We start from the raw sequence: 24,504 nt of genomic DNA, 5'->3' as shown, positions 1-24,504 counted from the left end.
ACTCGTCTCCGAGAGCTACTGTGCACACACCGCACCCCCTCCCTGTAGCACAAGCTCCTCCAGACTCCTCGGCAAAGGCGCCACCCTCCCCCAAATAGTCCCACACCTTTGCACCCCCCTCCTCATAGCCCACCACCAGCCCTCTGTAACCTGACCTTGCCATCCTCTCCAGCCGTCAGTAACTGGCACCCAGCACGCAGGAAAAGGGCAGCAGTAACAAAGCCATGGTGCGCAGGGAAGGCAGCCAGCCGTGTCCCCTCCTGCCAGACCCAGAGCTCCACCATCCCGTCCAGCCGGCCCACAGCTACAGCCCGCCCAGACACACTGAAGGCCAAGGCACGGACAGAGGCTCCTGGGGCCCCCAGTTCCTGCGTGGAGAGGTAGAAACTGGAACGTCAGGGCCCTGCTCTCAAGCCAAACCAAGAGTGACCCAGGATGCAGGTGTCCGCCATTTCCCACCCTCCACTCCCACCCTCCCGCGCTTCCTTCCCCAGGGCCAGCCGGCTCCTCTCACCTTGGTGACTTTGAGCCCATCCACCTGGAAGAAGCTGAAAGTGCCAGCCCAGCTGCCAACGGCTATCACCTGCCCCTCTGGGTGGAAAGCGATGCAGTTGAGGGGCTTGGGACAGGTGTGCTGGGAGGCCAGCTGCCCGCGGACTGTGTCCCACAGCTGGAGGAGAGAGAAGGGGAGGAGGACTCAGGGTGCTGAACACAGATGCCTGAGCTGCTCAGTCCCAGAGCTCCAGGGGCCACCTTGTCCAATCCCCTGCCCTCAGCAGGCCAGGCAGCCAGAGCCTCTGCCGCGCTGAGGAGAACAACCTCACAGGGCTGACTCCGAGTTCAGGGCCGCTTTCACCACCACAGCCCCCTGGTCGTTACCTTCAGGCCTCCCCCCAGGCACACGGTGGCCAGAAGCCGGCCGTCTGGGCCCAGGCAGCAGCCGGTGATCTGGTGCTGGTGAGCCTTGATCTGGAGCACCCTATCCCAGGGAGACAAGGTCAGGGGCCCCGGGCCACAGGCTCCCTCCTCATCCCCCTCCCGCCCTGGGCTTCCAACAAACAGGGACGGCCCTCACGCTGAGACGTGAGGAGCCCCTTACCGACAACCGTGCTGCAGGTCCCAGAGCTCCAGGAGCCCGTCAAAGCCAGTAAGAAAGAGGGCGTTGTCGGAGAGGAACGAACAAGAGGAGACCCCATCACAGCCACTCACCACAGACCTCTCCTCCTGTGACAGTGAGCGGGCAAGCGCCCTCAGGACACTCCCCTGACCACTCCATGTCCAGCCCCTCCGAGCCCCAACCAGGAAGGAGGCAATGGCTAGAAGGGCTGGAGCCCTTAGCTCTCCACACTCCCTGCTAAGTCTCAAACTCTGGCCCTCTGGCCCCACAGCAGGAGCCCCTGTGAAAAGTGCAAAGCTTTGGGCCCTACTCCAGACCTAGGCCAAGCTCGAACAGCTTCAAGTGGGACCTCACGATCCAAGTGAGGTCACATCGTCCCCCTCACTTCAAACCCCATACGTAACCCCGAGTCACAGAAGGTTTGGTGCTTCTGAGGCGGGAATGACGTCACACACACGCCTGTGGGGGGCGGGGGGCACTGACATGGGCGGAAGAGGAGACGGCGGCTGTGGCTGCAGAACCCACCTCTCCAGCCTAACCTACTACCGCCCTGTCTCACACACACTCTGCTGCCACTGCTCTCAGCAACTTAGAGGGAACATCCCCCCAGCGTCTTCGCCCGGGCTCCTCGCTCAACCCGGAACCCCTCCCCCTCTCCATCCTATGTCCTCCAGTAACTGCACAACTCACTTAGCTCTTACCTATGCCACATGGCTATGTTTTGGTTCCCTTTTTACCTTGTATGCCTTGTTTTTCAACAAAACTGACCACCTGGTGGGCAAAGACAATGTCCTAAGCCCTGCGTTCCCTGCAGTGCTTAGTACGGTGCCTTGGAAAGCAGGTATACAGCAAGCATTTGCTGTGGGATTGGTTTTTTTGACCAAGCCCTTGTGATCTGATGTGAGGAAAGTAAAGTTGCTGAAACAAATAGGGTGATAACAGGTGGGTTTGGCTTGCCTCGGGCTTGGGGCGGGACGTGAGGCTTTTCTGAAGGTAAATCCCACCCCGCCTTGCCTGTCGTACCGGCCAGGTTCTCAGGTCCAACAGGTAAACCGTCCCACTGGCAGTGCCCACAGCTGCTCTTTGCCCACTGGGGGAGAAGGCCACAGCTGTGGGGGATGAGGAAACTGCCAGGGACAGGCTGGAGCTAGAGGAAGAACAGCAAGAAAGGGAGGAGATGAGGAATGAGGGGAAGGAAGAGGATGGGAATTCGTTTCTGCATTTCTGGGCCTGAATCCCCCTCTCCATGGTGACTGCGGTCTGTTCTTTACTCTCCAGTTTCAGAGAGGGCTGCAGCTTGCTCTCTGGCAGGTTTGCCAGCATCTGGGGTCAAGGGTTTTACCTTTGCTGGCCCCTCATGGTCTGGGGTTTATTAAGCCAACGTAGCATGTGCTGGAGGTGCCATCGCTGGGAGAGCTGGGGGGCCTGGAGGCAAAGGGGCGAGTCCAGAGGCTGGTTGGCTGCCTGCTGGTGCAGGAGCAGTGGGTACTGGCTGAGGACTGAAGCCTGCTGCCTCAGGAAGGTGTGAAATACAGCAACATCAGCCTCAGGAAGCTTCTGTTCCTCGTCAGGGACTGAGGAAGCTATAGAAGAGATGTGGGGTGTCATTGGAGAGCCAGCCTGGACCCCCATTCACCCCAGCACCAAGTCAATCATATGATGTGTCTAAAATGCTAAGTCTCAAAGTGTGGCCCTCTGGTCCCACATCAGGAACATCTGTTAAAAGGACAAAGCTTTGGGTCCCACTCCAGACCTAGGAAACCAGAATCTGGGGATGCAGGGATCAGCAGTTTCAACAAGTTTCCCAGGTAATTGTAGGCCCACTAAATAAAGTGTGAGAGCCTCTGGTTTAAGAGACCTAAGCAAAAGGTCTCCCAAGAATCACTTGCTTACCCTCTTGGCCTCTTCACCTTGGAACAGAAATTCAACTGTTCTTTCCATTACACCTCCCTCTGAGCAGGCCCTCCCATGAACACACCCAGGAGCCACAGCTTGGAGAAGACTCCACCCAGTAACTCATCTCACCATAGAGGGCATGGGCCTCCAGGAGCTGAGAGATCAGACCCAGTTCCAGGTGTGCGGCCACCACGTGGAGACTGGTAAGGAACTTTGCAAGAAAGCCACGGTTCCCGCTCTGGAGCTGGGAAAAGTCAGACTGGATTCATGAGGGATGTGATGAGGCTGGTGAGGAGGGACAGTCTAGTCTTGGACCCTGCCTGTGCAGCTAAGACCTAGACTTAGGAGCTGGGACAAAGGACCTGAAGGACGAGGGCAGGAAAACTGAAAGGAGAAAGGTACACGGTGTTTGGGAAGGGGGTGGGGGTGATAACGGCAGTGGGGATGATGGTGGCGGTCACGGGGGAGAGGGGTCTCAGAAGAGCCAAAGAAGTTCCTTGGGAGAGGGTGCCTGTAGGGTCTGGGGACTAACCAGGTGATACGGCAGGTCTCCCAGAGCTTCAGGAGGGCAACTTCGGAAGGTACCTGAGGCATCAGGGTCACACGTCTTCCAGAGCTGAGCTGCAGGTGTGGGTCACAGGAACAGACACTGAGACAGGCTTGGCCCTGAAGTATCTCCAAAGATCACATCCCTCAGGCTACAGCAATAGCCATCCACCCCCTGGGGTAGCAGGTGAGAGGGCCAGCCGATGTGGAGCGCCAGGTCCCACGGTCAGTGTCCCGGGGGTTAACTGGGCTACAGTCACCTGCGATGAGGATGTGTGCCGTCTTCTCCAGCTCTGGCCTCTTCCCATAGCGGCATTTAGCGGCTGTTCTCAGGGGCCCATCACGGAGGCAAAGCCGGGCACCAGGGCGCTCCAGGGGTCCCTCCCCTAGCAAACTGATCCCGTGTGAGGGAGAGAAGGCAGGACAAGAGGGAGGAGGCCTGTAAGTGAGTGTCTGGCACAGCTGTGGGTTCCCATTCCCACCTCAAACAGTGGTAACTTGAGTGACAGCCATTCAGCGTCTGGGAGACAAGTGTCAGGGGCTATACGGAGGGAAGGGTAGGATGAAGAGAGGATCACATGGGGCCCTGGCTCAAAGACAGGGAGGTACAGAAGTTAGTGGGAGCTCAGCTGGGGGCACCTATACCTGCGCAGACTCTGGACGAGGTAGGCCAACGAACCCATGGGGTAGGGGTCCCTGCTGTTACCAGCAGCCACTGCTTCTTCCCAGGTCTTGGTCCCCCTGGGAAGTATCCGCCATGCGCTCAACACTCCATGCAACTGGTCCACAGTCAGACCTAAAAACCCAAGCTCTCTGAGGCCCTAAACCACGCAATGTACCCATCCCCATGACACCTAGTCCCTCCTTGCACCGCTTGCTGAGGCCCCAGCTGAACTGAAGGTCATCCGACCCCTGAGCCCACTCCAAGTACTGACCGCTGCGTGTGACCTCAAGAGTGGCCAAGGCCTGGGGAAAGACATCAGGGCCATGCTCTTGTTCCAAGGTGCCCAGGATGTGCTGCAGCAGCAGAGGGACAGTAGCGGGCAGGGTCCGGAGTCTCTCAGACACCTGGGAGGGGACAGGGAGGGGCCTGAGTCAGTCAGGGGAGGGGGAGAAGCAGCTTTGGTTGTGTAGGGGAGGGGACAGCAGAAAAAACCGTGGGAAGGGATGACAAGGAAAGAGCGACACTGGTGGGAGAGAAGCAGGGCTGGGGGGTGTGGACGAGGAATGGGTGATCACACGATGGCAAAGGATGAGGGTGGGAGAAGGGGAGGGATGGGGATGCAAGGGGCTGAGTGGAGACTGGGAAGTGGGATTAGGACTTAGAAGATGAAGAGTGAGCGTTCACATCCTCCACTGACCTGCTCAAAGAGCGTGAAGAGCCTCAGGTGATCAGTGACCAAGCGCAGGTAGAAGGGCAGGGCTGACCCTCGCTTCACCAGCAGCAGCTGCATCTGAAGACTCAGAGGACTCAGCACAAGGACCAGAGAGCCTGCCCACAGCCCGCCCTCCACCCGCTGCCCTCCGTCCTGGCACCAAGCCCAGTGCGGGGCAGCTTCTCCTCTAAGAGCCCCCACCGGGGAAGAGACCCGTGGCATCACCGCAGGACACAGCCATCCCTGCCCTGCACTGCTCTAGCCAGCCAGCTCCACTTTCAGAAAACCCCCCGTGGTTCAGCCTACCCCATTCGACAGCCACAGCTTTCTCCTGCCCTCGCCCGGACAGGCCCTGGAGAGGCCATTCACCAGGAGAAAAGGAATGGGTGACATTATAAGGAATCGCAGTTATCTTACTGACAACTTCCCTCGGCTGAGAAAATGAAGGGGCTGGTCTGCGTGGGCAGCTGCTAGCTTCAGCACCCAGGGTTCTCCCAGCTCCCAGATTCACCCCACACACCCACCCGCCCTGGCCTACACCCAACCTGGTTGTTAAAAGGTGACTCTTCCAGCCGCTTCCCGTACAGGGCCAGCTCCTCTCGCACCAGCCGGGCCCGGGCAGATGGCTCCAGAGGCCCCAGGGCCACCACATGGGCACCTCGGCTCTGCTCGAGTGTCTCCCCCAGGGCGGAATCACTGGACACACTCAGCACCAGGTGCACCCACTGTGGGATTTGGGCAAAGGGGTAAAAGCGTTGAAGGAAAAGGAGGAGAAGGCTGTTGGAGAGGTCCCTCTCCCTACTGCGTCCCACCTCACCTCCTTCTCACACTTACCCGGGGCAGGGTCTTAGGGATCCAGTCCGAGATCAGCCGCCCATGCTTGTCCACCAACCTGTCGGCCCCATCAATGATCAGCACCAGAGGCTGGCCAGTTTTCAGGGACTGAGCAGACTTGGGCAGCAGCCTCTGCTGCAGCTCCCACACCAGGCCCCTGTGTATGGAGGAGGAGGACCAAGGTCGGTAGGGGTGGTGTCACGTGCTATCAACAAGGCTGGGCTAAGTGGGGGAGAAACACACCGGTACGTGCTGGGGAGGGCACTTGGCTCTTGCAGCTGGCTATGCAGATAGGCACAGAGGCGTCTGAGCAAGATGAGGACAAGACCCTGGTCAGGGCGGGCCCCTGCAAAGTGGAAGAAGACTAAGGGGGCCACCGGGGCCCCAGCAGGAGCTTGCAGGGCTGACACAAGGGATGCCTGCATGGGAAGAGACCAGAAAACACGGTCACATTTCACATGCACAAGCTCCCTGTTTCCCACCTCCTTAGCCCTCCTGAGCTCACACAGCCCTCCCTCCTGTCCAGGCCTCTGAGACTCTGTACCAGGAAGGTGGTCTTGCCCTGTCCCGACTGCCCGGTCACCAGGCTCAGCCTCCCCTGGTGCCGCATCAGCTTCTGCACTGTGTCCTGAAGCAGGCGTGGTCGGGCAGGGCTCGGTGGGTTCTGCAGCTGCTGAAAGGCGGCCTGGACCAAGTCATCATCCTGGATGGGCACTGGCTGCTCCGGCTGGGCCGCAGGCTGAGAACACGTGGGGCAGTGACTATCTACACTTCCATGCTCCTCAGGACCCCAGGCCTGAAACTCACTGTGTCCCCACCAAGTTACCTCCCACCCAGGACTACCCGGCCCACCCTACCCCCTCTCCACTCCCCTGGCCACCAGAGCTCCTGCTGACCTGTAGATAAAGCTTCTGGATCACGTTCCACACATCCCGCAGAACCAGCTGCCCAAACTCCTCCAGCTCCCCAACATAGGGCCGGCCAGCCGCTACACCACCCCACTCACAGCGGTATCTGTAGGCAAAGCGAGCACAAGTGGGGTCACAGCAGGCCGGGCCCCCCTCACCACCTCGCTCCGTGCAGGTGCTCCCTACCTCTCCCAGCTCACCTGCGACAGGTGATCCCTTCCTGTCTGCTCAGGTAGCTCTTCAGTTCTGAGAGCCGATGGGCAGCCTCTTCAGACTCAGAAATAAAGTCAGACTTCCAGGCATCTGGCACAGAGCTGACCACCAAAGATACCCCAAGAGTGGGGCTGGATTCAGACCCCAGCCTCTCTCCATCCCCAACCACCAGACCTGGCTGTGGTTCCCTGAAACCCCTCAAGTGGAGATCTCCTGCAAGGCTGCTTTGGTGCTGCAAGGCAAGCCCTCTGGTCCCCGTTTCTCCATTCTAGGTCCCCCTCTTGTACTCTGAATGTTATGGACAGAAGACACGTCCACTGAGCCTGTCTGGCCTTCTTTGGAAACTGAGGCCTGGAGGCAACAGAAGGTACCTGAGGAAGCTAGAATCCCGGAAGTAGATGAGAGGCTGGGCAGAGGGCTGCAGGCGGAGGCCCCGATTCAGGAACTGCATCACCTCCATCTCCGTCACAGAGCGACCTGAAGGGTACTGCCGGGCCTGCAGGCAGAGGTCAGAGAGCAGGAAGGTTCAGTCCTGGTCACACGAACCCCTCCTCTGAGACCTGCCAAGACCCCAGGGCCCCTTCATCTCAGTAATGTTCCTCTCTCCCTCCAGATACAAGCCAATAAAATATAGCTAATAGCTAACGTTGATTGAATGCCTTTCACATGTTGAGCATTTTTTTTGAGCATTTAAAAAATAGATTTCTAATTCTTATAATAACCCTGCAATGTAGACATCACTGTTTCTCTTTAATATATGAAGAAGTTGAGGCTAGATTAAGATAAACCGTTTTCCATAAAGCCGCACAATGACAGAAGGGAGATCAGAACCCAGCTCTGTCTGACGGCAAAGCCTAATCAGCCCTACCACTTACCTCTCGCACCCCATGGCCAACCCAGAGGTATTTCCCAAAGGAATTCCCTCATCTAGGACTTGATCACTCGCAGAACCTCCTACCTGTGTTTCACTTCAAGTCTCAAGGATCTGCCTGTGCAGAGTCCCAGGGTTCTAGACATACCGAGGCTTCTCGCATCCCTGCCCCAACCTTGTCTGCCTTACCCAGAGGAAGTGAGGATGGTCAGGGAGGCTGTAGTTGGGGGGAACATAGCCATAGCGGGAGCCCAGGATGCCCACAAACAGCTGCGAGTTCTCCACCTCCCCCAGGCACACTTCCAGCTGCCTGCAGGATGGTCATGGGGGCGTCGTGTCAGGGAGACGGGGCTCTGGCTCACAACCGATGGCATCCAAAGAGCACCCCGTACCCTTGGCACTCAGCCACCCTGCAGCCCCAGCCCTGCCCAGGTCAGCTCCCCAACTCAAGCCCCTCATCGCCGACCCAGCCCCTCTTCTCTGTGGTCCCCATACCTGTTCCGACGGGTCTCCTCCTCGGTGACGCCCCAGCGCAGGTCGATGGCATGAAGGCTGATGCAGTGGGGGGCCGCTCGGGCCTGCAGTGCTGGCAGCAGGGACCTCAGCAGCAGGTCCCGCTCCCCATTCATGTCCCGGAAAGTGGAGGAAATGAAAAGCCGGACGCTGCGCCATCTGCAGGAAAGCCAGGGATCAGCCCACAGCCCAGCTCCACACACAGGGCTGTGACCTCTCCTCAGCACTGACAAGCCAGTTACAGCAGACTGCAGGGGGGGAGTCCAGCAGGCCTCCAGAGAATAACCTGCTTGTAACCTCAACTGCAGAGCCTAGAAATTAAACCCCACCTGGCGACTGCCAGTGCGAGGGGCGCAGGTTCGGAGAACTAAGATCCCACGTGCCACGCGGCGTGGCCAAACATAAATAAATAAATAAACCCACTTGCCATTTCTCGGGCACCCCTCCCGTGTCAGCAATAATTATTACGCACCTACACTCTGCCCATGAAATGCTCATGACAGCACTGTGAGGTAAGCACAAGCATTACCTCCATTGTACTGATCAAGAAACTACAGCTTAAGACATCAAGCAACTAGCCCAAGTTTCAAGCTACTATGTGGCAAAGCCAGGATGGAAAAGCCAGAGCCTGCGCCCCGAGCCCTCTGCCTGAGCCCTGGTGCCTGCCACGCGCCTCGCATCCTAACCCCTTTCCCTAGTAGAGAAATGGGCATGCTCACCGTCTGTGTTAGAGACACCCCTACCTGGGAAAGAGGAGGCATTCCTCAGCGAATAGAACAAGCAGCATCCCTACAGTCAGAATTTCAGTCACCTGAGTTTCTCTAGGTTTCGACTGAAGCCCCTCCCAATTCACAAAGGCATAAAACACAGACTGACCCAAGCTGGAAAACAGGAGCCAAGGGGCTTGGAGTATTCTCTTCCAGTGGCCGGAGAGACTGGACCTCTGTCTTCCCTGGGGGCGGTGGAATCTTGAATATTTTGTCCATTTGGCCTACATGTTCTAGAAGGCGGGAGGCCCCACGCTCTGCAATGAACCTGACATAAAGAGTGACAAAATAAATGAGAGCGAAATAGCAGAGTGAGAATCAGGAAGATCTTCCAAGGGGGCAGGGGACAAAGATATGGCTAGATTAGGTTCACCCAGTTAACTGGAGCTCCTTAAGAAGATGACCATAAACAGTAAATGTAGACTTAAAATAAGCGAGGCAGCAGAACCACAGGAATGAAAGAACAAAGAAGAAACCCAGTTATAGCCTCTTCTGCTGTGTGCATGGTTATCAGAGGCTTTCTGTTGAGCCAGGGGCGACTGGGCTGAATGAAGATGTAAAGATTAAGGTTATTCCAGTCTGGGCTTGATCAGCTCTGTACCAGCCATGAAAGCTCCCTGGAGAGGGAGGGAAGTGTATGAGGCTTCCTAACAGGAGTAGGGGGCAATGGGTGGCATCCAAAGGAAAAGGCAGGGGAAAAAACCAAATAAATGGGAATCCTAGTAGCGCAGAGAAAAACAAAGTTAAAAGATTTCTGGATCTGGCATAAATAAATAAAGTTAACATGGAATTTCCTCTGAAACGGAATGGAACAGAGGCCACAGAGAATGAATAGAAGTGACGTGACCAACTCTTGAGTTGTTCCCTTAAAAGCAAACAGCACAATCTCCCTTGTCCCCTTTTCTCCTTTCCTGCTAGATGTAATACAAAAATAATGGCTGGAGCTGGAGCAGCCATCATGAACTATGAGGTGGAAGCAGAGTATTTGAGGACGGTAGAGCAACAGATAGAAGATGCCCAGGTCCCTGTAATACTGTGCTGTTGCCATGCCTTTTACAGCTGTAAAAGAGGAATAAACTTTTATCTTGCTTTAAAAAGGAAGTGGGGACTTCCCTGGTGGTGCAGTGGTTACGAATCTGCCTGCCAATGCAGGGGACATGGGTTCGATCCCTGGTCCAGGAATTCCTGATCCCACATGCTGCGGAGCAACTAAGCCCGTGTGCCACAACTACTGAAGCCCATGCGCCTAGAGCCCATGCTCCACAACAAGAGAAGCCACCGCAATGAGAAGCCCGCACACCGCAACGAAGAGTAGCCCCCGCTCGATGCAACTAAAGAAAGCCCGCACGCAGCAATGAAGACCCAACGCAGCCAAAAATAAAATAAATAAATTTATTTTAAAAAAAGGAAGTGAACAGAGCAGAGGCCACAGATAATCTCTAAAAGATGTTCTAACAAAGCCCCCAACCTCTCCAGTGTCCATCCTGTACTCACTTCAGTATCCCGTCAGTGCAGCCTGAGAGTGTCACGTCATTGGGATTCAAATCTGTGTATCTGGTAAAGGAAGAGTAGTCACTACCAGTCAGAAACAGTGCCAAGAACACAGAGTCACTGCCCCTAACATCCTAGGATGGACACCCTACCTGTGCACTTTTAATAGGGTTCTGTGCTAGGCTGGGACTGGGGTGGACCATCACGAAGGGGTATGGAGCCAGCCTGAAGACTTCAGAGAAGGTTCTAGCACTTGAAGTGCGATAGAGGTAAGAGACAGAAATGGGGAGGGGTCTGGTGAGTGGGAGTGTCCCACGCTTTAGTAGAGGTAGACGGGAAATATGGATCTCTATCTGCTGGCACTGGGCAAGGAATGTGAGCGCCCTTACAGGTAACCTGTCCTTCTTAGGAGAACACCAACAAAGAGGCACTTGGGATTCACGTGCTGCCAGAAAAGCTGTTTGGCTGCATTTATCAGTTTCTCATTTGTAGTTTGGCCAAAGACGATGACCCTGTCCACCTGTAAGATGAAAAGGGAGGGGCTAAGATGAGGAACAGAGGGATAGTAGAGGTACTAAAGAGCTCAGGACATCAAGAGACAGGTCTCTGAGGACTGGGGAATTAGGAGAACTCTGAGGTGGGGGGAAAATGGCCTTTTCTGAGAGCACTCAGGGTGGGAAAGCCCACTCCACCCTGACTTGAGGGGCATCAAAGTAGAGTTTGGGGTTGGCAAGACATGGAAGCAACCTAAGTGTCCATCAACAGATAAATGGATAAGGAAAATGTGGTATATGGGATTCCCTGGCGGTCCAGTGGTTAGAATACCGTGCTCTCACTGCTGAGGGGCTGGGTTCAATCCCTGGTTGGGAAACTAAGATCCCACAAGCCACATGGTACAGCCAAAAAAAAAAAGGAAATATGGTGTGTGTATGTGTGTGTGTATATATATATATATATACACATACATTATATATAAATGTGGTGTATGTATATACATTTAGTGTGTATATACATGTATACATACACACATACACACACACACACAATGGAATACTACTCAGCCATAAAAAAGAACAAAATTTTGCCATTTGCAGCAACATGGGTGGACTTGGAGGGCATTATGCTAAGTGAAATAAGTCAGACAGAGAAAGACAAATACTGTATGATATCAGTTATATGTGGAATCTGAAAAATACAACAAACTAGTGAATAAAACAAAACAGAAGCAGAGTCACAGATACAGAGAACAAACTAGAGGTTACCAGTGGCAGGGGGATAATATGGGGTGGGGGGGGGGAGGTACAAACTACTGGGTATAAGATAGCTCAAGGACGTATTGTACAACAGGCGGAATATAGTCAATATTTTGTAATAACTGCACATGGAAAGTAGCCTTAAAAATTGTATTACAATTTTTTTAATTTTTAATAAAAATAATAAAAATTTAACATAAAGTGGAGTTTGGGGTGGGGCAGTGTGTAGCTGGTCATTCAGGCTGACAAGAGCTGACTGTCAAACTTTTAGGAATTCTGTGAGCCAGCTGTTAAACACGAACTGCCATTAAATATTAAATTGTATAAGCTTATAATTGAATAAATTTTTTTAAAAACAAAGGTAATAAATACTAAAAAATCATTACTTCCGAATTATTTTACTACATTTCACTATTATCTACTCTTGACCTTATTTACATTTACTTTATCTCTACTGTGGAAATACTATACAAACTGTGCTACTGAGTACCTCTGAGTACCTCTTCCCCACTCTGTGTTCACTGACACCACGTTGGTAGCTTGAAATCAGCCATGGAAGGAGTATTTACATCATGGAAATTAGCAAATGCTATTAACCAAGACTTATTTTTCCAGATTGCTGGTTGTTAAATATTTACCAGCATGCCACTGAGTAGGGGGTTGCAGCCAGCAGGGTATTGTGCATAGCGTGCAAGGAAGCTTTGAGAAATGAGATACATCAGTGTGGAGGAAAATGTTGGGGAGGGGAGGGTTTCTCAGGGACTGGGCAGTACTCACAGGGACCCTTTGGGTAGCCAGGGACAGCAAGTACTTCCCAAAAGTAGGCAGGGACCATTCACACTTTCCATCCGACTCCTGAAGGAAAGAGACTCGTGTCGTGTGGTTGCATGGGAGATGATCATTAAACAACAAATACTATAGTCTGCTCAAGAAATCTTCAGAACTGAGGGAGTTCCCTGGTGGCGCAGTGGATTAAGATTCTGTGCTCCCCATGCAGGGGACCTGGGTTCCATCCCTGGTCAGGGAACTAGATCCCATGTGCATGACGCAACTAAGAGTTCACATGCCACAACTAAGGAGCCTGTGTGCTGCAACTAAGGAGCTGGTGAGCTGCAACTAAGGGGCCCGGGAGCCACAACTAAGGAGCCCACCTGCCGCAACTAAGACCTGGTGCAACCAAATAAATAAATAAATATTTTTTAAAAAAAGAAAGAGGGCTTCCCTGGTGGCGCAGTGGTTGAGAATCTGCCTGCCAATGCAGGGGACATGGGTTCGAGCCCTGGTATGGTAAGATCCCACATGCCACGGAGCAACTGGGCCTGTGAGCCACAATTACTGAGCCTGCGTGTCTGGAGCCTGTGCTCCACAACAAGAAAGTCCGCGATAGTGAGAGGTCCACGCACCGCAATGAAGAGTGGCCCCCGCTTGCCACAACTAGAGAAAGCCCTCGCACAGAAACGAAGACCCAACACAGCCATAAATAAATAAATAAATAAATAAAAGAAAGGCAAGTAACTTTATAAAAAAAAAAAAAAGAAAGAAAGAAAGAAAGAAATCTTCTAAACTGAGTATAACCAAGCCTTTCGTAGTCAGGCTGTTCCCAGGCCTCTGTCTATTCACATATATTTGCACGGTGGGTGTCTGACCTGGACTTGAGCTTGGAGTTTGGTGGCAGTCTTCAGGATACCTTCCTCTGCCTTAATCACAGCAGTCTTCAAAGTGCCACTTCCACACAGCAAGAGATCCACCTGCTCTGTCCGTGTCATCATCATTGCAATCAACAGCAGCACATAGTTCAGAGGGGGCTGATTGGACAAGCATCAGGGTGAAATAAGACTCCCCTATTTTAGAATCCACCTTTGCCCACCCAGCTCTAGAGGCCAAACGTCTCCACTGGTTGGGGAAAAGTGGACAAAATCCCCAGTTAAGATGGGGCAGCTTCAGCAGCCCAGGAAGAGTTGACCAGGTAGGAAGGTGGAGAAGGGCCAGGATCCCTGCCCAAATTCAACACTGGGATGTAAGGAGGTAAAAGTGACACATATTTTGGTGACAGAAATTTAGAGAGTATTAAGGACCAGCCAAATGTGAAAGGTTAGTGCTATGATCCACGAACATGCTTAAGACCACATTCTAGGAATTATCGCTAGGAACCAAGGTCTGATACTGGGAAGCAAATGCATGTCACTTATTTTAGTTCTGAGTGTTTGCCTGGGAGAACCAGGTCTGGGAACAGGATGCCTCTCAGGATCTCCAGCATCCTACCAACATCACCCCATCTTTTTATTCTTTTACCCCTTGTGGGTTGCTCTTGGGAAGGATCCTGTCTGCATCAGCATCTGTCAGATAGACCAAGAGGGTGCGGCCTGGCAGCGGGGGTAGGCTGTGTTTGACGGAGAGGTTCACAGCTGTCTCCAGGGCCTGTCGATACTGAGCCAGCATCGCACAGTCGTATTTCCACTGTCTGCAGGCAGGAAACAAACAGACAGGGGGGTCACTGTTTGCCACTTTGAGGCAGATGGGAAGATGAGAACTTGCCACTCAAGTATAAAGTCTTCACCCCCTCCACAGCCCATCTCCAATGTCAGTAGAGAAAACAGGGACAGAGCTTCCCTTGGCCCCCATTCTACAAGACTATCCTAATCCATTCTCATGGCAGGAGAGAAGTCATCTTAAGACCCATTCTCTGAAATCGCTTGCCATCAATCCATACTTACTTCATGAGGCAAGATTTAAGGCTACATATTTTTACATTGTAATTTAAAGAACACATGCTAACTTCTTCCTCTAAAAAATGGCAATTAAAGGAGAAAGAATTGAACATTCATCCCACCTTTACAAGACAATCTCTATTTCAAAGTAACTAAATAGCTTTAGTTCATGAGGGAAGTTCTTTTTAGAGTTCCTGCTAATAAATATGGGAATGATAGAAAACCCCCATTCTGCAACTGCTAATGAAACAATTGATTCGGGCATAGACTATCAAGTGGATAAACCATTAACTTTACAGTGGAGAAATCAGGCTACCATAACCTAAAAGCACTGATCAATCATCAACACTATGAGTGGGACCACTAGGCTTCTGGTGCCTCCTGATCCTGTGTCCTACCAGGAGACAAAAATTCTGGTGGTCTTACTCATTGTGTACAAAGGATCACCTACGAAATATTCATGTAAGAAAAAAGTTAAATATGAATCTATTCAAGCTTTTAGAGATAATGCCCAGGGTACACAAAATACAGAAACAAGTGAGATGACACTGGAGAAGTAGACAAATCTAGAATATGGGACATTCTGTGGGGCCCCCTGAACCTGATTTCCACAGCAAGTCAATGGCATGAAAACAATTAAAAGATTTTAAGAGATTTAAGTAAATCTGGGACTTCCCTGGTGGCAGAGTGGTTAAGAAACCGCCTGCCAATGCAGGGGACACGGGTTCAAGCCCTGGTCCGGGAAGATCCCACATGCCACGGAGCAACTAAACCCGTGCGCCACAACTACTGAGTCTGCGCTCTAGAGCCCACGAGCCACAACTACTGGGCCCGCGAGCCACAACTACTGAAGCCCGCGTGCCTAGAGCCCATGCTCCACAACAAGAGAAGCCACCGCCATGAGAAGCCCATGCACTGCAACCAAGAGTAGCCCCCGCTCGCCGCAACTAGAGAAAGCCTGTGTGTGGCAACAAAGACCCAATGCAGCCAAAAATAAAATTAATTAATTAATTAATTTAAAAGAGATTTAAGTAAATCTTAATAACTACATGTAATGTGTGTATGCCTTGTTTGGATCCTGATTTGAATAAACCTGTGAAATGATACTTTTGAGACAACTGGGAAATTTGAATATAGACTAGGTAATAAACGATAATACCAAGGAATTATTTTCAGTTCCGTTAGGTATATTAATGACATTCTGATTATACAAGAAAATGTCTGTTTTAAGAGACACATGTGAAATATGGAGGGGTGAAATAAGATGTATCATATTATTTGGCATTTGTTTTTTTAAAACATCTTCAAAAAAAAAAGAAAAGAAGGGAAGAGAGGGATCAGGAAAGGAAGGCTGATAAAATCTAGATTTTCACTGAAAGTGGCTAACAGTTTCACGGGAGTCCATTATATTATTCTCATTACTTTTGTACATGTTTAAATTTTTTCATAGTTTTTTTAACCTAGAGAATCCAGCAGTCTCTACCAGTGCTATCCAGTAGAAATAAATTACAATTAATGAAATGAAATTAAATTGAAATTACACATGTAAGGTTTTCTAGCAGCCACATTTTAAAAAGTAGAAAGAAACAGGACACATTAATATTACATTTAATTTAGCCTTATATATATATATTTTTTCACTTCAACATGTAATTAATACAAAAATTACAAATGAGATATTTTACATCCTTTTTCACACTGCCCCGAAATCTAGCACATCTCAGTTCCCATTAGCCACATTTCAAGTGCTCAACAGCCACCTGTGGCTAGTGGCTACCAAACTGGCCAGCAAAGACATCCTGTTTGGACTGCATCCTCAGCTTAATTCTTTAATGGCCCCATGTTCTGCCACTGATTCACTGATTCAGGCGAGTCCTGGCCACTGAGTCCTACTAGAAGGTTAGATGAGCCCTGCATTTGTCTTGAATGAAAATGAATGAAGATACTGTGGATGCATCTAAAAGGACAGAGTGCTGGGACTTCATCAAGCTCACAGAACAGGTTTTAAGCCTGACTTTGAGTCTGCTTGATGATAACTATCTTTACATGTGTCAAAAGAAAAAGGAAAGTGAATGGGTCAGAAAATACACAGAGGAGAGAAACAAAAAGAAAAACAAACAGATATCACAGAGAAGAAAAAGAAAGAAAATGTGAACCAGAGCATAAGCAGAGAGGCACTATCATGTACTAATAGGACGGGAAGTGCTACACAGGCTGAAGGAGTCCACAGAAACCAATAAGGCAATCACAGATAATAGAGTGGAGGCCCAAACACAGATTTTGTTTCATGATCTTTCTACAGGACAATGTTAAAGACAAGGTTTGCTGTGCGAGAGAAGGCTGGAAACAGGCAAGTCTCAGCCATTGGGATGACTGACAAGCATGTCTTTGCAGAATAAAAGCTGGGTTTCCAGATGACTCCCAAGCCCTTTCAGGGTGCCTCTTGTTGCCCACCCTTTGCTCCCAGATAGCACACACTCACACACACACCTGGCCTTGCGTATTTTCAGCTTCTTCCGCTTGAGCTGCCCATATATCACGGGGATCATCATTGCTGCCCGAAGTTCCCGACGACTTGGTTTGTAAAACTGCCCCGAATAGGCATACTTCTTGCCATATCTTGTGTTTTTCATTATTATCTGCTTTATCAGTTTTGTGTTGGAAGGAAGTGGCAACTCTGGGTGGCGACAGGTAAGTATGTGAGTCAGGCAGCTTCTATTCCCTCATCTTGTCTTCCCATCAGTGCCTGTCCTGAGTCCTGATCCTGTGGGCTGGCCTGTGTCTGACCTCTGCCCACCCCATACCCTGAGACTGGAAGGCAAGAGGCTGAAAATACCAGTGCTGCTGTCTCATCTATCCTCAGCATGAGAGACAAATAGGAGTTGGAAGAAGAGAGATAATACCGTTCTTTTTGAGTTGAGCCTCAAAGTCATTGATGGAATCATGAGCATTAAGGAATCTGAATGGAAACTGCCGACTGTTGATCACTGACTTCTGCAAAGCAAGAGAGGGGTCATGAGCAGAGGACCAGGAAGCATGGGGAGCATCAGAGGCTCCAGGGACCAGGAAGATGAGATAACCACTCTAGTAGATCTGTGGGAAGGTGAGGAAGACCAAAATAGACGTCAGATAAAGGTGGAGAAGAATAAAGAAAGATGTCATGCGAGAATACGAGGAAAGGAGAGGAAGTAACAGAAGGTTCCCTGTTTCTTTTATATCAGACTCCCTCTGAAGTTAGTTAAATCACAGAAATGATCTCAGAAAATAAAAAGGAAAGTTCTTATACTCTATACTCAAAGGGATGATGAACCCCCAAACCTGTCTCCCTCAACCTATCTGAATCTCCGTATCTGTTTACAGCCCATATGGACAGAGCTTGGTGGCTATGACCTTCCCCAGCCACTAGGAGAAGGCTGGCTCCCTGCCCCTCACGCGTACAGCATGCTGGAGTCTCTGGAGCACAAGCTTGTGGTGGTGGGTGCTGATTCCAACCCGCAGCAGGTTGCGCAGATTCCGAAGCATGGCCATGAAGGGAAGCTTCCCACTGTCTGCGGAAGGTAGGACATAGGGTGAGAAAAGCAAACAAAGGATGAGTGAGAGAGGTCAGAGACCAGAGCCATGCAGAATGTTCTGGTCGGAGCAAATGAGGTACGAACATATGCTCTATCCTACCCAAAATGTTTTAAAGGTCTGGAAAGATAACAACTGGGTTGCCTGGGCTTGGAGCACAACCTAATCAACACTGTTTATGGGATTAGCTATTTCAATAAACAACTTAGGGTATCACTTTTTCTGCTGGCTCCAGCCCTGAGATTGGGCTCAACAGGCAAAATACATTCTCTAATCCACAGTAATGATTTCCAAAGTTTTTAGATGGCTGAAAGAGAAACTTTCTAGTGTAATCTTATAAATTATATACACGTAGTACAATCATTAGTTAATATTTCAAGGCAGGATATACATTTAAAGTAAAGCTTCACCATTAACTGTAAGTGTAAATTGATATTTCAAATAGTCTTCTTGATAATTCTTAAGTTTTTTGGTCAATGTCTTGTATGAGCTGATTAAATAGTCATCATTTTTTATTTAAAGATAGGTGAGGGCTTCCCTGGCGGCACAGTGGTTAAGAATCCGCCTGTCAATGCAGGGGACACGGGTTTGAGCCCTGGTCCGGGAAGATCCCACATGCCGCGGAGCAACTAAGCCCGTGCGCCACAACTACTGAGCCTGTGCTCTAGAGCCTGCGAGCTACAACTACTGAAGCCCGTGCGCCTAGAGCCCGTGTTCCGCAACAAGAGAAGCCACCGCAATGAGAAGCCGCACACCGCAACGAAGGGTAGCCCCCACTCACTGCAACTAGAGAAAGCCCGCGCGCAGCAACGAAGACCCAATGCAGCCAAAAATAAATATAAGTAAAATAAATAAATAAAATAAATTTAAAATTTTTTAAAGTAAATTAAAAAAATAAAGATAGGTGAAAAAGGGACTTCCCTGGCGGTTCAGTGGTTAAGACTCTGCACTTCCACTGCTGGGGGCACGGGTTCGATCCCTGGTCAGGGAACTAAGATCCCGCATGCCACACGGTACAGCCAAAACAATTTTTTTAATTAAAAAAATAATAAAAGAAAAATAAAATAAAGATAGGTGAGAAAGATTCACCCTGAAGCAGAATTTCAATTCTGTCACTTTTTATTGTTCACTTGTCCCTGTGATATTAGTATTACCTTCAAGTCATAGTTTCTTTTTTTTTTTAATTATTTATTTATTTCTGGCTGCCTCGGGTCTTCATTGCTGCGTGCAAGCTTTCTCTAGTTGCGGCGAGCGGGGGCTGCTCTTCATTGCGGTGCACAGGCTTCTCATTGCAGTGGCTTCTCTTGTTGCAGAGCAGGGGTTCTAGGCGTGCGGGCATCTGTAGTTGTGGCACGCGGGCTCAGTAGTTGTGGCTCACGGGCCCTAGAGCACAGGCTCAGTAGTTGTGGCGCACAGGCTTAGTTGCTCTGCGGCATGTGGGATCTTCCCAGACCAGGGACCGTACCCGTGTCCCCTGCATTGGCAGGCAGATTCTTATCCACTGCACCACCAGGGAAGTCCCAAGTCATAGCTTCTTAATAATCTTTTTAAGGCTTATGTCAATTTTAGAGGGTTAGTTTGGTTAATACTGAATAATAATTCTAAATCCATTTACAATTCAGAGATAAGCTGCAACAAGTCTCATTATGCAGAAACCAAAAAAGAGTGAGGGGGCCCCATCAATGCCCTTGTATTGTGGAACGCCTCCTCTTCCTCAATAAGCCTCAACTATCATACATGACACATAACCATGTAACATGAACTAAGTGACTACAGGGGTTCAATATGTATAGTAAACATTGGAAACATTCTTTCTTTTAGATAAAGGTCAACATAAATAGGAGGTGTGATATTTTTCCTGGCTACCACCCAGAGATGCATTCAGACTACATTACAGACCAGGCCTATTAGTCCCCACCCACATCCCAGGCACTAGCCCTACCATCAGCAGCTTTCATTGGGAAAGTGGTGGTACCTTTTTTAAGGTGATGTAAGTCTCATTTGAATTATAGCTAGAAAGCTTTAAGCCTGCTGGAAGTCCTGGGGTTCTCCGATCATAATACTTCTGATTTACAGACTGTGTAGAACAATTATGTTGTATACGCAATGTAAATGATGTGTGACAACTCATGAACTATTTCATCCTCTGTCAACTCATTAGTTTTGCTCAAATGTTGCTATGTATGAAAGATTTTCTAGATCACTTTGATAAGAAATTAAGTCCAATATCATATTTATTGACTAGATGAATAAATGAATGTTCATCCTACAGATTGAGAAATTCACTGATTTCATTCCAAATAATTCATTAATGAGTTGTTAATGAGCCTCTGGTTTCCAAAGAGGGATCTGTACATCTAATTATATTTTATCTTATATTTTATAGTTATATTTATTTTTATTTATATTTATTTTCATATCTATATTTATATAATTATATGTTATATAGTTCCTAAAGTACATGATTGATTAGTACATGTATAAAAATTTTTTAAATATATATATACATATATTCTGGTGTATCCCAAAAATTGTTCCTGCAATAAATGATCTAGTGGTCTGGAGACCACTGGTTTAGATTATGGGCATTGGTCTCAACCAAGATAAATAGCACAGTTTTAATTTTCAGAGGCAGAGGGAGGGAAGGGGAGATGATGCATACTAGAATCACCAACACGTGCTGACTGCCATCCAGGCTCCTCTATCCTACTCTACCCAAAGTTGTATCAAACATTGCAGAATAAGCTGTCAAGCATGTGTGTGTGTGTGTGTGTGTGTGTGTGTGTGTGTGTGTGTTTTAATTCCCATGTGATTCTGATACATACAGCACCAGTGACAACCCCAAAGTGGGAGGAACGATAAGCAGTTAAGCTTTTTGGGCTGCCCTGCGTACAACCTATAAATGGCAGCTTACAGAGCAATAAAAGCCAACTTGGGCTTCTGAAGCTCCAACATATGAAGTCCACAAAACTCAAGCAGTCAAAAGGGCTACAGTCATGTATTTTTCAACAGAAGGAAGTTGACTTCAAAGATGAAAGAGGACATAAAAGAAAAAGTGGAATAGGAAGACCCTTCTACAGTTAAAAATAAACTAGCAAAAAAACAGACAGAAAGAGAAGACTGAAAGTAACTTGGTCTTCCCCATTTGAATTCTTTTTATCAGTGTGGGCAAATTACCTAAAACATCCATGTCCTAAAAAATGGGTTTTGGTGGAGATTCCAGTATGCCATGTACTAGTCCTACCTTGTTTGGATGAGTTACACCGATATTGACACAAGTGAAATCAGATAGAAGGTATTGCTTTTGTCATGTGTTGGTAAAGGCCTGTGTATCACCTAACCACGTCTGGAATTATGACCTACCTATGATGCCAGTGCTATTCAAAGCAGGTGCCACTGTTCACTTTGGTGTGGTCAATGGCAGACCTGATAAATCCAATCATTTTCAGTGATGGAACTGCCAAGTAAGAGAATAACTGCACCATGCCATGGAAAGCTTCTAGTCAGGGTCCAAAATGTAGAGGCATGAAGGAGGAAGAGAGGAAAGGAGTGTGACGGTCAAGGTTACTCTACCGATGAGTTCCTCCCAGACGGAAGCTTTGTTCCCCCACAAGCTCAGCTCTCGCTCCCAGGTCTCTGGCTTAGCAAGCTTCATCCGCTTCCCGGCTCTGCTAGAATCCCAGGGCCCCGGGAGGCGACTTCGAGAAAAGGCCTGTAGGTTGGAGGGGTATCTGGAACAGAGGAGGAAAAACTTATGATTTCAAAGCCAGCTGAAAATAACTGAGAAAAGGAATGGTGAGTCAGTCAAAGCCAGTGAGTCACATTTAAGGCCAGGTCTGCCCAAACTAATGCTGCTGGGGTCCAACTACAGGGATTGGGGCCATGGGTGTTGAAGAATCAGGGCATTACCCGGATGGAGCGTGTGCTCAGGGTGCATCTTCTCACCTGCAGCCCAGCAGGGCCTGGACAAGCTGTGCAGGCTCATGGATGTGCAGTCTCTGTACCAACTTCTTCAGGGTGAAACTTGGCTCATTCTTTTTCTCTGACACTGCACTGCAGGTTGCCTCAAACTGTGGAAATATCCACAAGTCCCACAGGGGTCATTCAATCTATGACCCTGGTCACTTTCTTCAGAAAACAAAAACCAAGACTATCCTATACCTATGGTAATTTCTTTCCCCAAAGTAGCTTTGGGCAAAGAATAGGAATAGAGGGCAAAACTCTCCAACAGCAAGAGCTTCTGTGATGAACATAACAGAGTAGGTCTATGGGGTCACCGTGTTTCATTTACACAAGGTTGAACTATCAATAGTTAACATGGGATGACTGGTTTGTGAAAAGCAAGATGGGGATTGAATAAACAGAAAACACCTTGTTCTTAGAGGGAGGGAGAGGGAAAAGCAGCTCTTATTTAAATCACTGAGACCTGGGGCTTCCCTGGTGGCACAGTGGTTAAGAATCCACCTGCCAATGCAGGGGACACGGGTTCGAGCCCTGGTCCAGGAAGATGCCACATGCCGCAGAGCAACGAAGCCCGTGAGCCACAACTACTGAGCCCACGCACTGCAACTACTGAAGCCCACGCGCCTAGAGCCCGTGCTCCGCAACAAGAGAAGCCACTGCAATGAGAAGCCCGCGTACCGCAACAAAGAGTAGCCCCCGCTCGTCGCAACTAGAGAGAAGCCCGCGCACAGCAACGAAGACCCAACGCGGCCAAAAATAAATAAATAAATAAATTTAAAAATAAATAAATAAGTAAATCACTGAGACCTGAAGCGTGTAAATGGAGGCATCAGCACAATGTAGGCTGTGAGGAGTTAAAAAATGAAAGAAGCTGGCTTTCAGAATCTTCTATGTTAGAAGAGCTAAGTTTGGGTTGTATTAATAGGATGAAGAGAAAAGACCAATGGACCAACTGAGGATGTGTTTTCTTGTAATACTAATATATTTTCCTAAAAATCTATTTTAATGATGATGATGATGAAATCATCACTTACTCAGTGCCAGGTATTGTCAGAAATACTTTAAATACAGTAACTGATTTAATCCTCACAAAAACCCAATGAAGAAGGTACTGCTACTATCCCCATTTTATATGTGAGGAAAATGAGACAAGAGAGGATAAGCCATTCGGCCAAGGTCACATAGCCAGCAACTGGTGGGGGGGCAGGTGGGGAGATTGAAACCCAGATGGTCTGAATCCAGCTTCTATGCTCTTAACCGCTATGACCAATGCCTTGTTATTAAAGTAGAAGAAAAAAACTTTGTTTGGTTTGTTTTTAAAACTTCCTATGGAAGGTGGATATTTCACAATGTTTTTAACTCACTTATCCAGCTGGATGTGCCATCTGTCAGTAAAGTATGACACCAAGGAGAGCAAAATGGAAATAAAAGGAGCCTTTTCCGGGGCTCTCAAAACCCCATAATCACAGCTGAGAATTATCCGGGTAGGACATTGGCATGTGCCTACCATACCCACTAATAGTATTTCTGGACCAAATGGAATTCCATTTCTAAATATTAGTTGAGAAAAGACTGCATGTGTACGTTTAGAACCCCAGAACAAGGCACTCACCATCCTCTGTTCATCTTGAAGAGGCCGAATGAACTTTGGCAAGTATTTCTGTGTCTCAGAAAATGTATGCTCCTTCTGTAGGGACAGGACAAGCCATTTCAAAAGGGGAAGTGGAGGTTGTCCCTAGAGAGACCCATTCCAATAGCCCTGAAGGCCCATCTCTACCACAAAGGAAACTGGCTGGGAAAGAGGCGGGCCCTGCCCTCTCTGCCCTCTGAGCTCTACCCAGCTCCTCTGCATTTCTCTGACTCCTTCTATTCCTGGTGGTAGAAACATGTCAGCTATTTAAGGAGGTCAGCGTGTTCCCTCACCCCTCTCACTTTCCGGGGGAAAAGGGCCTAGGGTGTGAATGACCAGGGTTGAGGCAGGGACTGACTGGAGGGCGGGGTGGCCGGCGGGGGCGCCTCTTGGCCCGGTGCTTCCGAGGGTTATACTTAGCCAGCTGGTACTCATCAAACTGGGCAAATTTGTCCGTCATCGCAGCACGCAGGCAGGCAGGCAGGGGCACCAGCCTGTCCTCCTCTTCTCCAGTCAGGCGCTGTCAGAGAGACGAGAAACCATCAGGAGCGAGACCCTCCAAAACAAAATGAGAGCACTTCCTGGGGTTAAGTGACAGCACAGGATAGGAAGTCCCCAGCCCCAGCTCTACAACGACAATTTCTGTGGTCCTGGACCTGAGGGCAGACTTCTCAGATTCTTATTCTCTTCGCTGTAAACACGAGGTCTGGAATAACACCAAGTTTTCTCAAACTCAGTCCAACCCTTCTCAATTATCTTTTCCCTGTTGGGCAACTCAGCCTGGTACCAGGAGAAGCTGTCCTGTCTGGGCACCAGGGTTGAGGACAGCTGAGGGCAGGCCAAAGTGT

General features: G+C 49.3%; 1 protein-coding gene across 6 annotated transcripts in view; it reads right to left on the bottom strand.

The window, feature by feature from the left end:
* TEP1 (telomerase associated protein 1) overlaps window positions 1-24,504 on the bottom strand; it is a 40,683-nt gene that overhangs the window by 7,587 nt on the left and 8,592 nt on the right. For 5 of the 6 annotated variants that reach the window (XR_014261211.1, XM_082452332.1, XM_082452331.1 and 2 more), the window contains exons 6-39: window positions 24,015-24,176; window positions 23,639-23,713; window positions 22,009-22,133; window positions 21,637-21,794; window positions 17,932-18,041; window positions 17,397-17,487; window positions 16,984-17,170; window positions 14,078-14,246; window positions 13,432-13,590; window positions 12,563-12,640; window positions 10,922-11,052; window positions 10,536-10,595; window positions 9,151-9,309; window positions 8,257-8,433; window positions 7,951-8,071; window positions 7,262-7,386; window positions 6,878-6,991; window positions 6,666-6,783; window positions 6,314-6,508; window positions 6,013-6,188; window positions 5,770-5,926; window positions 5,481-5,660; window positions 4,921-5,013; window positions 4,495-4,627; window positions 4,205-4,355; window positions 3,820-3,953; window positions 3,546-3,634; window positions 3,143-3,257; window positions 2,460-2,700; window positions 2,141-2,264; window positions 1,100-1,224; window positions 880-979; window positions 515-670; window positions 156-368 (exon numbers count right to left, since the gene is read on the bottom strand). Coding sequence is in view for 5 of the 6 variants with exons in the window: in XM_082452332.1 (XP_082308458.1) it covers window positions 156-368; window positions 515-670; window positions 880-979; window positions 1,100-1,224; window positions 2,141-2,264; window positions 2,460-2,700; window positions 3,143-3,257; window positions 3,546-3,634; window positions 3,820-3,953; window positions 4,205-4,355; window positions 4,495-4,627; window positions 4,921-5,013; window positions 5,481-5,660; window positions 5,770-5,926; window positions 6,013-6,188; window positions 6,314-6,508; window positions 6,666-6,783; window positions 6,878-6,991; window positions 7,262-7,386; window positions 7,951-8,071; window positions 8,257-8,433; window positions 9,151-9,309; window positions 10,536-10,595; window positions 10,922-11,052; window positions 12,563-12,640; window positions 13,432-13,590; window positions 14,078-14,246; window positions 16,984-17,170; window positions 17,397-17,487; window positions 17,932-18,041; window positions 21,637-21,794; window positions 22,009-22,133; window positions 23,639-23,713; window positions 24,015-24,176 (4,701 nt within the window). In the remaining variant the exon portion in view is untranslated. The remainder of the gene's footprint in view (window positions 1-155; window positions 369-514; window positions 671-879; window positions 980-1,099; window positions 1,225-2,140; window positions 2,265-2,459; window positions 2,701-3,142; window positions 3,258-3,545; window positions 3,635-3,819; window positions 3,954-4,204; window positions 4,356-4,494; window positions 4,628-4,920; window positions 5,014-5,480; window positions 5,661-5,769; window positions 5,927-6,012; window positions 6,189-6,313; window positions 6,509-6,665; window positions 6,784-6,877; window positions 6,992-7,261; window positions 7,387-7,950; window positions 8,072-8,256; window positions 8,434-9,150; window positions 9,310-10,535; window positions 10,596-10,921; window positions 11,053-12,562; window positions 12,641-13,431; window positions 13,591-14,077; window positions 14,247-16,983; window positions 17,171-17,396; window positions 17,488-17,931; window positions 18,042-21,636; window positions 21,795-22,008; window positions 22,134-23,638; window positions 23,714-24,014; window positions 24,177-24,504) is intronic. The other variant, XM_082452330.1, reaches the window with a different exon arrangement.

Source organism: Balaenoptera physalus (assembly GCF_965194825.1).
Source record: "Balaenoptera physalus genome assembly, chromosome: 2".
Taxonomy (NCBI): Eukaryota; Metazoa; Chordata; class Mammalia; order Artiodactyla; family Balaenopteridae; genus Balaenoptera; species Balaenoptera physalus.
Note: the sequence above shows the minus strand (reverse complement) of the source record. Positions and strands in the feature narration are given on the sequence as shown.